The sequence below is a fragment of the Armigeres subalbatus genome, chromosome 3 (assembly GCF_024139115.2).
Source record: "Armigeres subalbatus isolate Guangzhou_Male chromosome 3, GZ_Asu_2, whole genome shotgun sequence".
Taxonomy (NCBI): Eukaryota; Metazoa; Arthropoda; class Insecta; order Diptera; family Culicidae; genus Armigeres; species Armigeres subalbatus.
This window is the reverse complement of record NC_085141.1, coordinates 346,211,556-346,227,164: the sequence shown is the minus strand read 5'-3', so window position 1 is coordinate 346,227,164 and position 15,609 is coordinate 346,211,556. Positions and strand designations below refer to the sequence as shown.

The 15,609-nt window shown below is 43.2% G+C and overlaps 1 protein-coding gene across 1 annotated transcript; it reads right to left on the bottom strand.

The window, feature by feature from the left end:
• Window positions 1–2,899: 2,899 nt before the first annotated feature.
• LOC134222791 (uncharacterized protein K02A2.6-like) lies at window positions 2,900–3,874 on the bottom strand. The gene has a single exon (XM_062701945.1). It carries the CDS (start codon window positions 3,872–3,874, stop codon window positions 2,900–2,902), a length of 975 nt encoding a protein of 324 aa, XP_062557929.1.
• Between the last annotated feature and the right edge of the window lie 11,735 nt (window positions 3,875–15,609).

Below are 15,609 nucleotides of genomic sequence, written 5' to 3'. Positions count from 1 at the left end.
TTCAGTTGGTTCAAGGCGGTTGATTCCCATGTCCGCAGGGCACGTGCTCGATTTCTGATGTCTGACAATGGGGGTTGGGTTTTCAGGAAGGATGCATTTTATACACTTTCACATATTTTATTGAAACATATCTACGTATGTGGGATCACCCTAAAAGTAGCTCAAGTGCATTGCTGGGGAGTTCTTTTGTATGAAAGTCACAATTATAAAAGTGCGTTTGTATTTTATCGCTCCAATAAAAATACATACACGTATGGACGTTTATTCATTTTGGGATTTGAAGGATTTGAAATAGACAACAAGTGGGTATCTGTAGAAAGCGATAGTAGCGGAAATGTGACGATGACTATTAGATTATTAGGGTGTTTGTCTCAACTGCTGTTAATACTGTTGTGAAATAATAAATTCAAAAGAAAACTTTTGTAAAATCATTTATCATCTACCAAAGAAATGCAAATCAGATTCGTGTTTGAAAAGGACATGTGCTAAATATTTGAGGTCTGAAGAAGGAACTAGTAGATTTCATAACGAAAAACGTTTAACTAATTAAAAAATTGCATTAACGAAAAAATGTAATCTCTATCCATTCTTGAGTGATGCGTGGTCGTTCAAACTCCAGCTTTGATTTACTTCGTTGAAGCTTTGAGCCTAAATATATCTGTAAATCCGAAGGCATTGAATGTTCACTCATTGTGACGGTATTGAATTTAATTATTTAACGTCCTATTCGAATATTCCTTTTCTATTCCTATGTCCAATACTCCTTGGACATATTCTACTATATTCTATACTAACCTATTCTATACAATAATCATGTACCCTGATGTATCAGGTAACTTATTCAAGCGAAATAGATACTAAGCTTATTTTGACGGTTATTCAAATATTGGTATTGTGTTTTTTCACGAACAGTGCAGATAAGATAGCCGTTTGTAAACATCAATATTTTGGGTAGCATTATACCCACTTATCGTCAAGTGAAATTCAAGGATAATCAGCAAGCAATTAAGCAAGTTGGTTTGAGAGCAATGCAAATTTATTTCGCAATGATAACCGTTGCTGACCTGAAAACAGACAAAAATGTGGCGTGTTTGGGGGGTATGACCAGATAGTCCAGACATGGGAGAATGATAAGCAAAGTGAGACATTTTTCAATCAATGAAATCACTAGGATTAGTTCAACGAACGAATCAATGATGGAATATGTATGAGTATGTGAGGTGCAGAAAAAAAGTACCAAGATTGAGAAGGTTCTTCGAGTGGAATTGTTGGTCGAAGGTACCGAGCTGAGAGAGAGAAGCCAGCTCACTGACAGATCGTTTATTTACTATGTCTTCTTCTTCTTTATTTGTGTGGAAACCGTGGAAACTCAACAAATCAAAGTAACATTTCATAACGTCGGAAGCAACATTTTTCACTCTAATAAAAACTTCTCGCGTAACATATGATTACGGCTTATAAACCAAAACCATGATTTTTCATTTTCTAGCATAAACGATTGCTTTGTAAATTATTCTTTATCGTAGGTAAAACTCCGTACTTAATATCTCTTAAGAAACACATTTATTGCTATTTTGAGTGAACGTCTCATGAACCATTTGCATTTGGTTTTTAAGTCCTTTGTTGGCGCCCTTAACTACCATGTGGAATGTTTGCTTTGGTTTTTAGGCCGTTCACTTTATATTGTTTATTTAGAAAAACTAGCTTCAAGTTATTTCAAAATGTATATTCTTACTAGGTTTTTGATATATCGCATAGCAGAACTACTCTGGCTAACAAATCTAAACAAATCCGATGATGTTACTAGCTTTGAGCAAACGGCTTAAAAACCAGACGTGTTGCCGGTAATGCGAGTAAACGGCGCAATTTTTGTTTTAGCTGAAATTTTGTAGATTTCGAATGGTTTTCAATTAATTTTAATCTGCTGTTATAATATAACCATTTACGTATTGTATTGACATGGTTTTGGTCATGAAATGAGTTTCAAATACAATAAATGAATTAAATTAGTCATAGAAAACTTGAACCTCATTTTTCTCGGTTCAGCATTGTTGGTTTTTCGGCCGTAATCATATGTTGCTCGAGACTTGTTCAAATTAGCTGATTTTAATGGTTATGAACTTCCTAACGTGGAACAAAACCGATTTCTCATAATACGGGATCATTCACATGGATAATTGCGGGTTTAATTCACTGTAGCAGATATAAGAAAAGTTGCGAACATAAATCGCCAAATAAATAATTTTGGTTACGACCATTTGAAGTTGCATCGCAGTGTTTACTTTTTCGGTTCGCAATGACTGGATCGCGGTGACATTAGGATGAACGTAAATAAAGTGAGCTGTCTTCTCTCTCTCAGGTACCGAGATGGGAGGATACCAATCGTCGTCGAAGATCCTAACCAGTTCATCATCAAGGGTACCATCTTGCTGTTTGGTATGAACACATACCCAGGGATGAAAAAAATGTCATTTAAACAATTCGTCTAAAACAAAAACACATCATAATAAAATAGCAATTTATCAGCAGCGTCGGATCAGATCAATTCAAAATTGTATAACTAATTGAAAGGCCAACGGGAGACTCTTACTAACGCTGAAGTTTTCATCCTGTAGTTCAGCTGATGTACAAGGAGCATCTTTATTGACGATAAATCAAGCTCAAACGCAATCACTATCTCAAATTTTTACAGTCTGTATTTGTACAGTCTGTTATGGAATGAAACATTAACACGTGTTTATCGTTCCATGTTCTTTATTCAACTGTCGTATCTTAGAGCAACTCCACATGTCTAGTCCAATAAAATTATCTAGATACAACATCTCCTCCCTTTCTCTGAATTCATTTAACTGATTACAAACATAAAATCAAAAGTAACAATGAAACCTTTAAATTATTTTCAATTCAAATCAACCTGATAATCGTGGTATTTCTTAGGAAGTATAATATTTCGTTTAGGGCGCGTTGTCGGTGGTTCTTCTGTTACCTCCGTGCTGGGACCCGGTGATGGAGAATGTTGTCGTTGGTCCCGATCGTGTACTGGTTCGCTGACCGCTGAATCATCGATAGTATCATTTCCTGGTTGATGACTTGTAGTCGCAATATTACGTTGAATAGGCTTAAGGTGTGAATAGTTTCGTCGAAGAATAGTTCCAGCTTCCGTTTGTACTACGTAGCTGTTTCCTTTTTTCCCCAAAACCACTGCCGGACGTGGAATGAAATTCGGCGCCAGCTTGTTATCACGGTGCTGATTTTTCAGAATAACATCATCACCGATTTGAATATCGGATTCTCTGGCACGTACCTTGACGTCCCGGTATAGTTTGCTGTTGTATTTATTAATCCAATCCCTGTCCTTCACTTCGTCCTCTACCAGCTCTTCTTCGCCAATATGAGGGAATTTATCGCGGAATCTTCTCCCAAACATGAGCTCAGCAGGAGAGACACCGGTCACCGTGTGCGGCGTCACCGTGTACATATAGATGTAATCTTGCAAATCTTTGTTCATATCAGCTCCGGTCAGTTGTGAAATCTTGAGAATCTTTAGTAGTGACCGGTTCTGCCTCTCGACTTCTCCGTTTGCAGCCGGCCAATACGGGGTCGTATGAGTAAGTTTTATGCCGTTGTCTGTACAGTAGTCTCTGAACTCTTGACTGCAGAAGTTTGCCGCGTTATCTGTTTTTAGAACATCTGGTAGACCCAATCGAGTGAATATTTGCTCTAGACGCTGGATAACAGCAGCAGACGTGATTTTCGTCATTATTTCGACAACCACATATCTACTATAAAAATCCACCATTACGAATATAAACTTTCCATTGGGTAGTGGACCGAGGAAATCGGCACAAAGATGACTCCACGCTTTGGTTGGCATTTCACGAATTCTCAACGGTTCTGGATTGATTTGTTTCCCAACAGCCTGACATTCCAAACAGTTTTTACACTTCTGCTCTACCTCGGCATCAATACCTGGCCACCAGAGAGCGGCGCGTAATCTCCGCTTCATTTTGCTGCTTTTGGTGTCCGGTGTGCGCTAAATCCAAAACCTGCTTACGTAACTCAAACGGAACTACGATTTTGTTATTCCGCAATACCACTTGACCCACCGAACAAAGAGCGCTCTGGAATGGTTGATATCGTTTGAGCTCTGAAGTCCACTCGCTGGTCCTAATTGCACTGTGAATCCTTTGTATTTCTTCGTCCGCTTCAGATTGCCGGATTAGTTCCGACATGGTTACAGCTTGTGGTAAGGTGCTTTCGATGATTGCACACAGATCTTTTTCACAGTCCTTGTCGCAGCTGCTAACTACTACCGTTTGAGCCAACCTTGAAAGTGGATCGGCTATATTCTTCTTCCCTGGCACGTGTAGCAGTTTGAATCGATATCCTTGTAGCTGCAATACCCATCGCTGCTGACGAGCGTTTGGCGAAGAATCCTTGTCGAAAATTTTTAGCAACGGCTTGTGGTCTGTCAAAATGGTGAAAAATTTTCCACGCAAATACATGTCAAAACGTCCAACTCCCCAATATATTGCCATGGCTTCCTTATCTAATGCTGAATATTTTCGTTCTGTTTTAGATAGGCTTTTGCTGGCGTAGCTTATAATTCTGGACCTGTCTCGATCCGTTTGTAGGAGTACCGCTCCGAGTCCAGTGGCACTAGCATCTACGATTAGCGTTGTGTCACTTTCAGGGTTGTAATATCCCAAATGTTGGGGGTTTGAGAGAGCTGCCTTAATCGCGTCGAATGCTTTTTGAGTGTCATCCGTCCAGCGAAACCGAGCACCATCCTGGATCATCTCTCGCAGTGGGGTACTGATGCTCGCTAGTTTAGGTATAAACTTACCCACGTAATTCGCCAGTCCCAGAAAACTCCTAACTTCTTCGGCTGACTCCGGGCGTCGGAACGATTTAATAGTAGCTACTTTTCCGTGTGCGGGTAGTATACCATTTTCTTGCAGCTCGTGTCCCATAAAAGTTACTGATGATCGTCCAAACTGACATTTTGACATGTTTATTGTGAGACCGTATTCCTCGAGTCGCTTCAGTAGTGCGCTCAACCGCCTATCGTGTTCTGCTTTATTTCGTCCAAATACCAGCACATCATCGATGAAATGCCTTATTCCATCCAAGCCTTTCAGTATGCGTTCCAACTCGCGTTGAAATATTTCGGCAGAACAGTTCATGCCAAACATTAAACGTTTGAACCGGTAATAGGCTTTCGGTGTAACAAATGTTGTTATATCGCGAGAATCAGGATGTAACTCTAGTTGATGAAAGGCTTGATTTAGGTCCACCTTCGAAAACACTTTGCAGCCATCGAGATGGGGCATTATCTCATCAAACGTAGGCAATGGGTGCCGTTGAGGAATAATCGCACTATTCGCTTTCCGCATATCGACGCATAGTCTCACTCGCCTCCCTCCATCCTTTGGTGTCACCACCAGAGGCGAAGCCCACGTGATTTTGTTAGATGCCGGTTCAATAATATCTTGGTCTAATAACTTCTTCAGTTCTTCTTCAACTGTTTGTTGTAATGGAATCGGTAATCTGCGACAGGCTTGTTGAATTGGGTGAACGCTCCGATCAACGTTAATGGTTACGAGAACATCCTTCGCTTTGCCGATTGTTGCCGTGTGTATCTGGGGAATTTTGTCGCTAATTTGCATCACCTCTTGCTTGATTTGTAGCACTCCAAGATCAATTGATGTTGTCTTTCCCAGTAGATTAGCTCCATTGCCTTCCACCACATAGATTTCTCGATGAACTGTAGACGAACCATGATTGATGTCGGTTTTAAACACTCCTTTCACTAGAAGCCGGTGGTTTCCATATGCCAGTAGCTTTTTCCTAGGTTCGTCGCTTTCGTAGCTTACTTTGCAGTTTTGTTTCTTGAGCTTCTTCCAGGTTTTTCACCGATAACATTGACAGAGGCGCCAGAATCGATAATCCACTGGATTTTCCTCCGCCCACTATGCACGGTATTTTTGTATTATACTTATCGCCAAATGTGAAAACCGGATGAACACTGTCGCTTCCTGACGAGTGTACCAGTGTGGCAGAGAAAATGTGCTGGATATCGCTGTCCGTGCTGTCGTCACTATCCACCTCTGGTTCGGCAACATCGTCGCTGTCATCTGTGTCGTCCACTTGTCGAACCTTCTTCTTCTTGGATGCAGTACTTTTTGTTTTGCAAAACTTCTTATAATGTCCGATTATACCGCACTTGTCGCAAGTTTTCTTTCGTGCTGGACACTTTTTGTCATTTGCATAGTGACTAAACGATCCACACCGGAAGCACTGATTTTGTCCACTTCTAACGCGATTTACATTGACTTGCTCTTCCATTGCAGCTAAACCAGGATGACTATGATCGATGGTTTCCAAAACTCTGCCTTCTTCCAAGATATCGTTCAACTCTACCAATCTTTTCTTAAGAATCGCTTCTCGCAAGGCGTTCGAAGAAGTTCCATCATAGATCTGTTCCGTAATTCGCAGTTCAAGGGCATTTCCATAATCGCACACTCCGCCGTGATGTCGAAGTCGTCTGCTAAATTTAATGATGCTTTCTCCATCTTTCTGGGCCATTTTCCTGAACAGAGCCCGTTCGTGCGGAATCGATACAATCGGTTTAAAATGCTTGTCGAGTAGTTTTATTGTTTCCTTGTATGCATCCGACGTCGCCGGTACTGCTGCCTCGCGATTCGGATCATCAAAGTAGACTTCCTGTACCTCCAGCCCAGCGTTGTGCAAAAGTAGTGCCTTCTTCTTGTTCGTATCCGCCGTCGGGTTACATAACATATATAGCTCAAACGACCGCTTCCAAGCAGTCCACCTTCTCCCCACAGAGGAAGAATCCCCAATTGTGAAAGGGGCAACGTTGTTGTTACTCATTTTTTTTTGGTTAGAGTCCACCTTCGCCTTGTGTTTTTACTCCACGTACGCGTTTTTATTTTCCCGTCACCCGCTTACCGGAATTACTACCGTTCGTACGGATTATCGCGATAACGGTACTTTCGTATTTTCAAGAGTTCGTCGCGAAAACACCAAACTCGTCGCCAAATGTTATGGAATGAAACATTAACACGTGTTTATCGTTCCATGTTCTTTATTCAACTGTCGTATCTTAGAGCAACTCTACATGTCTAGTCCAATAGAATTATCTAGATACAACACAGTCTAAACAAATATTGTGTGCCATGAAGAGATGCATATTTTGATATAATTGTAGAGAATAAGAACATCATTTCGTTCAACAATAAAAATATGTAAATCCGCCACTCTATGATATTTTCGGTGTTTGCATCACAATTTCCAGACATTTGACTGACTGCATCATGGTAGGCATGGTTAAGTATAACAAACAACATATCACCGTTGCCAACGCCAAACTGTATAGAAGGTGGATGTCAACGGGGCAAGAGGTCATTTTTACAACGCAACGGATGGCATGGCGAACGCATCAAATTGGAAGTAAAGGAGAAGATCAAGAACAGATTCTCAAGAATCCAAAATTGGAAGAGGGGCAAGATTTATCAAGAGACTCCAAACCTCTTCTAATATGATGGACTCGTCGTTTGGATTGGGAACCCCTTTGAAGCATTTGGTGAATCAAGAACTAAAAATCACGGCATTGCAATGGTGCGGACGGTACCAGAACTATAGCTCACAATCGGTAGGTATCAGAAGAACTCGAAATGTATAAAATAGCTGTACTGTGGACGAGGCAGTATTCAGCATCTATAATTGATCTCTTATAGTTAAGGCAGAGTATCAGGATTACTGAACAGTTCATAAAGCGGATATATTGTCGAGGCAGCATCCGATGAATCAATTGACCTCTGATAGATGTCGAGGTGGGTCTGTGTCATTTGGCATAACGCACTGCAATAAAAGAGTGGGTCATTTGACATAATTTGGAACTTTAAAGGAGAAAGGGTTATTCGATATATTTTTTCTCGTAGATGAAGTAGAACGAGGATATGTTCTGATAAATTTAGACTGATGGCAGACATTTGACGAAAGGACGGACAAATGAAACAGCAGAATTACTCCCGAGGAAAAGATCACATTCATTAATCCAGACAAACGACTACTTCCAAAAAAAGAAATCCCATTTCTCGTTGTTTGATGGCGGACACACACCAACTTTTGAAGAAGGTATCAAAACCAACATTGCCTTAACCTTTCCGTCCTCAACGTCTGTTTTTAAGGGCTTTCAAAATTCTAAACTGCTGTAGAAACTGCATTTCCTGACCGAATCTTTCGCAACAAGTTGCATTCCATCCGGATGGATCCCAATTTCCATTTATACTAGTTTCGAGGCTATCCAGAGTACGGTTCCAGAATTATTCCAGATTCCGTAGGGGTCAGTTGTCCCCGGAATAAGTAACCATTTACAATTTTAAGTCAAAACAGGTCACGCGACACCTCAAACTTCATGATTTCACAAAGTAATGATGGGAATGATATTTTTAGGGTTCCTGGCCCACTCGAATTCAATCCGGCCACATCGGTCACAATCCGGGGACCAACGGAATGGTCATTTTCTAAATTGATTCAAAACAGGTCGCGCGACACCTCAAATTTCATGATTTTACAGACCAATGATGGGAATAATACAAGGGCGTAGCCAAAGGGGGCAAAACAACTCGAAAAATTTCGTGCTCAAGAATTCTCCTTGAAATCTTTCTAGGAACTTCTAAATTCCTCCGGAAAGTTATCCACAAATTCCTCTGAAAATCGTTCGAAAATCTTTCTCATGTAATTGTAATTTCTCCTTATCTAGAAACCCCTCACTAAATTTGTTTTTTAGGAAATTCATGAAGAAATTCCTTGAAGATTTCTTTTCTTCTCCAATTTTTCCTTCTAGACATTTCTTTGGCTATTCTTCCAGAAAAATCTCCGGCATTTCCTTCAGGAATACATTCGAGGGTTCCTTCAAGAATACAAACGGAATTTCCTCCCAAAATTGCGCTAGAAGTTTCTTCAGAAATTTATGACGGAAATTCTCCGATTTTGCTCCATAATTTCACTTGTAAATCTATAAGAAATTCTTCTAGGAACTTCTCCGGGAATTACTACAGGGACTCTTCCTTTAATATTTCCAGGATAACTTTCAGGAGATTTTCCGGGAATTCCTCCATAAATTTAATAGCGAAATCCTCTAGGATTTCATTCTGGAATTCATTCTGCTATTACCTCAGAATATTCTTCAAGAATTCATCTAAAAATTTCTTTAGAAAATTCTCCAGAAATTCGTCCATGTATTTCCTCGGAAATTCTTCCAGGTATTTTCCTGGGCATTGCTTCAGGTACTTCTCCAGGAATTCCTTCAGGAATTTCTCCCGAAATTTTTCCGCGGGATTGTCCTAGAATGCTTTCCGCACTTCACTAGAAATTTACTCCAGAATTTCATTCGGATAATAATTTGAGAGTTCCTTCATGATATCTTCAAAGAGTTCTTTCAGGAATTTCTTCAGAACTAACCTCCGGGAATTCATCCGGTAATTTCTTCAACATTTCATCTTGGAATTTTTGCAATAATTCCTCCTGGCATTTTTCCGGGAATTCCTTCGGATATTTATCCAGAAATTTATTTATGAACTTCTCCAAGAATTAGTTCAGGACTTTCTTGTGAGAATTTTTCCGGAAGTGCTTGTGGGAGTTCCCACGGGAGCTCCTCCAGGAGTTCCAAGAGTTCCTCCGGGAATCCTCCCAGGAACTTCACAGGGAATTCCTGGAGGATACATGCCAGGAATTTCACGGGAAATGGGATTTCGGAAGCTCCTCTAAAAATTCAACTCCGGGTATTCCAACGGCTGTTCCTATGAAAATTCCTCAGGGAGTTTCAGCAGTAGCTACTCCGGAAATTCATTCAGTTTTTTTGAGAATTTATCTACTAAATCCTCCAGAAGTTCCTCGGAGAATTTCTCTGGGAGTTCCTCCGGGTGATCCATGGAGAATTATTCCAGGAGTTCCTCCTGGAAAATTTACGGAAGTTCTGTAAGTGTTGGTTATGTTATGTGATGAGTGTTGCCGAGAAATTCGTGGAATTTTAGTGTTATGCGTGAATTGTTTGTGAATGGCAGGTAAAACTCGTCTTTATGTGTAGGTTTTCCATGTACAGTAGCGACTGCAGTAGAGCAGGGCGTGATTAGCCTCCACCACCCTAGAAGTCCGCAGCCAACCACTCACCATAGTCCTCCAACCCAACACCAGAGGGCCAGAAGCACCATCGTCGAGCAGCCATGAAGGGGTGGCGTAATTGGGTTGATGGAATGATGCGAGGTGACTGACCTGAAAAAGGAGGTCATGACCCTAGAATGCAGGAAACAAGCCTGAAACCGTCACTTATCCAACGCAATTCGAAGTGAACGGAATAAAGTTTTGAAGCTAGCGAAAGCACCAAATTAGAAGAAGTGAGAGAGTTTGTGGAAGAAGACCAGGCGTAGAGGACGTCAGAACCCCGCCGTTTTATGGTTTAATCCTTGGTTAAACCCCATCGAGAACCGCCATCGTACCCAGGTTCCATTGTCGGCCTGATTCGACATTGTTCCGCCGATAGCCGTTCGGCCATCTTATTGGTCGTTTTGGACCGCGGCAAGGAGCGAGGGAGATCCCCAAGCCACCCCGGCGTTACCACCGGTAAGCCGCAGCGAGCCGAGTCGTCGGCAACAGAAGGAGGAAGGTGTCAGCCACCGACGCTACGTAGGCCGTTGAAGGGCGAAGGAAGTACCGAAGAGGAAGAAAGCCGCCGTCGCCGGCGTGAATGCCCTTGCATCGAAGATTAAAGACAAGGAAGGACGGAAGGAGAGCTAGGCAGAGGACGAGGAAGGACAGGAGTTGAAGAAGGAAGAAGTGAAGTGGTGGAGTGCTGCCAGGAAGAGGGGCCCCGAGGAAGACAGGTTAGCTAGACTTAAGAAAGTGAAAGAGTGGAGGAAATAAAGTGTCGCATTATGAAGCTCTGTGGTTTTCCCTACATTTTGATTGCGAGAGTTCCCTGCCCGCGAGTAGCTTGAGGTGAGCGTGCCGACCCTAAGGCCATTGGTTCAGGGAGTCTCAGCATAGCTCAGGCCATACTTACCCAATTATTACAGTTCATTTGGAAGTTCATCCAGGAGTTCTTACGAGAGTTACTCTAGAAATTCTTCCTGTAGTTCTTGAGGAAATTCCTCCAGAAGTTCCACCGGAAGTTCCTCCAAGAATTCCTCTGATAATTTCTCAGGAAATTCCTCCAGAAATTCCTCCGGGATATCCTCCGGAAATTACTCCAGGAGTTCCTTCTTAGAGGAACACTCAGAGGAACTGCCGTAGAAACTTCCTGAGGAATGCTCATAGAAACTGCTAGCGGATCTCCCGGAGGAATTCCCGTAGGAACTGCTGGAAGAGCTCCCGTAAGAACTTCCGGAGGAATTTCAGAAACTATTAGAAGAACTTTGAAAGGAATTTCCAGCTAAATTTCTGAAGAAGGCCTAAATGATTTCCTGAAAAAAGCCTGCATGATTTCCTGGCAGAGCTGCTGGTGGAACTCCCGGAGGAATTCCCGGATAAACACCCGGATGAATTGCCTGTGGAATTCCCGGAGGAACTCTCGGAGGAATTTTTGAAATAACTTCCGGAGTAATTTCTGAAAAAAAAAATTCCGGGAGAATTTTCAAATGAACCCCCGAAGGAACTGCCGGTGAAACTACCAGAAGAATTCTTGGAAAAATTCTTGGGAAATTCATCTTTTAGACAAATCTCGTCTAGCTGAAACCTTTCTAGGGGTATGTATCTGGATCATCATCACCATCAGAGGACCTCCTGGAGAATTCCTTGAGAAGCTCCCAGAGAAATTTTCGGTGGAGCTTCTGGTGGAATTTCTATATAAATTCCTGAAGAAGCCTAAATGAATTCCAGAAATAAAGCTTGAATGAATTCCCGGAGGAAATTCTGGAGAAATTCCCGGAAGAATTTTCAGAGGAACCCCCGTAGGATCTGTCGATAGAACAACCGGAATAATTCTCGGAGAAAATCCTGCAGGAACTCTTTGAGGAACTGCCGGTGGAACTCCCGGAAGAACTCCAGGAGGAATTTTCGGAAAAACTCCTGGAGGATCTATCAGTAGAAATCTTGAAGTTTCCACCGGAATTATTTCAGGATTCCTTAGGAAATAATCTAGGAATTCCTCCGAAAATTCCATTGTTGATTTCATTTACGGTATAATTTCTGTATGAATTTTCGGTGGAATTCCTGGGTCCCTGGATTGTGACCCATGTAGCCGGATTGAATCCGAGTGGGCCAGGAACCCCAAACATATAATTCCCATCATTACTTTGTAAAATCATGAAGTTTGAGGTGTCGCACTACCTATTTTGAATAAATTTAGAAAATGTCCATTCCGTTGGTTCCCGGATTGTGACCGATGTGGCCGGATTGAGCCCGAGTGGGCTAGGAACCCCAAAAATATCATTCCCATCATTGCTTTGTGAAATCATGAAGTTTGAGGTGTCGCACGACCTGTTTTGACTTAAAATCGTAAATGGCCAGTGGCCACTTATTCCGGGGACAACTGACCCCAACGAAATCTGGAATAATTCTGGAACCGTACTCTGGAAACCTCTCGGAAAATTGGAATCCATCCGGTTGGAATACAACTTGTTGCGAAAGAGTCGGACAAGAAATGCTTTTTTTACAGCAGTTTAGATTTTTGAAAGCCCTTAAAAACAGACGTTGGGGGCGGAAAGGTTAATCCAGGCAAACGCCTACTTTCAAAGAAGCAATTACATTCACCATTGCCATTGCCTTACACCGAGAAAGCGTCCACGTTTAAATAAGGAATTACATCAACCATTGCCATAATGTGGGGAGACGCTTATATTTTAAGAAGGAATCGCATCCGCCTTTGTTAGAATACGGTCAAAAGCCTTTTCTGTAAAAGAAGGAATCATTCCACCATTTCCATCCTCGGGCAAGTACTTACTTTTAAAGAAGGGATTACATCCACGATTGGGCTGCGAAATAGTGAGTTGACATCCGGGAAGGGGAGCTTAACATAGCTCTGGTCCTCACAAGTTCCAATACTCACGCTTCCACGGGTCTTCCGATGACAATTGACCGCCAGCTAAGGGTTGCGTACTTAGCTGGTAGTGTAGCCTGGGCACTGTTGTCCTTCTGACATCAGCTAGAGTGAGAGGGTGCGTCATGTGGGGTATGCCAAGGATGGATGTGGGGTACGACAGTGGGCTCTGCTGAACTTCTATAAAAAGCTGCATGTGCCCCCAAGCAGGCCCTATCAAAGCGACCGTGTGCCGCTCAAAGCGCACTAGCCTAGACCTGGTGTTAAGTGGGACTTTAAACAAATTTGACCCGACTGATCGAGCGTCTGTTCATCAAGGAGGTGATGCTTCAACAGCGTCTGTTCTGGCATCCAGCGACTGAGTATAATATTCCCCGGTAGCTATACCTAATATGGCAGCCCCATCCCGGTGGATAGGGAACCTTGGGCCAACAACCTACTGTTCCCGTAACATTAATTTGTTCGAGAATCCGATAATGAAAGAATACGGACTGATTTTACGGCGACGATCCTTAGCGCGAAACAACGGACACGAATAGGAACATGGAACGTTTTAACCCAGCAGGGTAAATTGGCACAACTTGCCAATGAGGCACGCCGCATGCAGCTTGAGATCCTGGGACTGAGTGAAGTCCGTTGGCCAAACTTTGGAGAACACAGAACGCCGTCGGGACAAGTTCTGCTATACTCTGGTTTACGAGGTGAACACGCTCCCCGGCATCGCGGAGTTGGCTTCCTACTAAGCGCTCAGGCACACTCTGCGCTTATGAAGTGGGAACCTATAAGTGAAAGGATAATCGTTGCCAGATTTAGAACACGGGTCCGAAACCTTACTATAGTCCAATGTTATGCGCCAACCGATGCTGCCGATCTGCAAGACAAAGAGAACTTCTACAGTCAACTCAATGCCGTCGTAGATAGAATTCCGAAGGGTGATATCAAGATCTGTTTGGGCGACTTCAATGCGAAGATCGGATCCGACAACTCGAACCATGAGCGCATTATGGGACGCCATGGTCTCGGAGAAATGAGCGAAAACGGAGAGCTGTTCGCAGAATTTTGTGGTAATAACGACATGGTGATCGGGGGATCGCTCTTCCCTCATTGACCGATTCACAAGGTCACGTTGGTCTTCCGTGACGGCTTTACAGTAAATCAAATCGACCTCATCTGCATCAGCTGAAAATGGAAACGGAGCCTTCTAGGGAATAAACGTACTGCTGATATCGCGTCTGATCATCACCTCCTCATCGGCGAAATACGCCTGCGCATTGCGTGGATTCGTCGGCAGGAGGAGAAAGTTGGACGACGATTCAACGGTTGAAACGGTCCTTCGTTGAAGAACTGGAGACGCGTGATGCAGATATTCCGGAAGGTGGCAGCGTGGAAGACCAATGGACCGCCATCAAGAATGCCTTCATCGCCACCAGCGAGAACAATCTGGGCGAACTGCGCACTCAGAGAAAACAAAGGATCACCGATGAGACCTGGAGGAAGATAGAGGAGCGAAGTGAAGCCAAAGCCGCGATAGAGCGATCAAAAACCAGAGGAGCCAAAGTATTAGCCCGTCAACGATACTCGGCTCTTGAGAAGGAAGTAAAACGCTCATGTCGACGGGACAAGTGAGCGTGGGCAGACTCTCTGGCCGACGAAGGAGAGAGAGCCACCGCAACCGGGGACATTCGCCTCCTCTACGATATCTCACGACGCTTAAGCGGGGCGAAGATGAATGAAACGATGCCTGTGAAAGACGCGAATGATCAGTTATTGACCGACCCAACTGACCAGCTGAAACGCTGGTTCGAGCACTTCGAACAACTTTTTCAAGTGCCAACCAGGCCATCACCACCTCGGCATGATCTGCCTAGGATCCGACGTATAACACGTGTCAATACCGAAGCTCCATCACTGCTAGAGATTCAAACAGCCATCCAAAGCATGAAATCGATTAAAGCCCCAGGGGTCGATCGCATATCAGCCGAGATGTTCAAAGCTGACCCCATGACATCCGCTCAACTACTGCATCGTTTATTTCGCAATATCTGGGACACCGCAAGTTTCCCGTCGACTGGATGCAAGGTATCTTAGTGAAGGTGCCCAAAAAGGGTGGCCTGACTGTGTGCGATAACTGGCGAGGCATTATGTTGCTGTGTACCGTACTCAAAGTTCTATACAAAATTATCCTAGCCCGGATTCAGGAGAAGATCGATGCGACTCTCCGGCGGCAGCAGGCCGGATTCTGTGCCGGAAGATCCTATGTGCACCATATTGTCACGCTCCGCATCATTCTGGAGCAGCTCAACGAATTCCAAGAGTCCCTGTACTTGATATTCATTTTCTACGAAAAAAGCTTTCGACCGTCTCAATCACGAAAATATGTGGGGCGCCCTGAGACGCAAGGGGGTTCCTGAGAAAATCTTCGGCCTCATCGAAGCACAGTACGAGGCCTTTTCGGGTAGAGTGCTGCACAATGGGGTCCTGTCCGACCCTATCCGGGTCGTAGCTGGTGTAAGGAAAGGATGTATTCTATCACCGTTACTGTTCCTCAT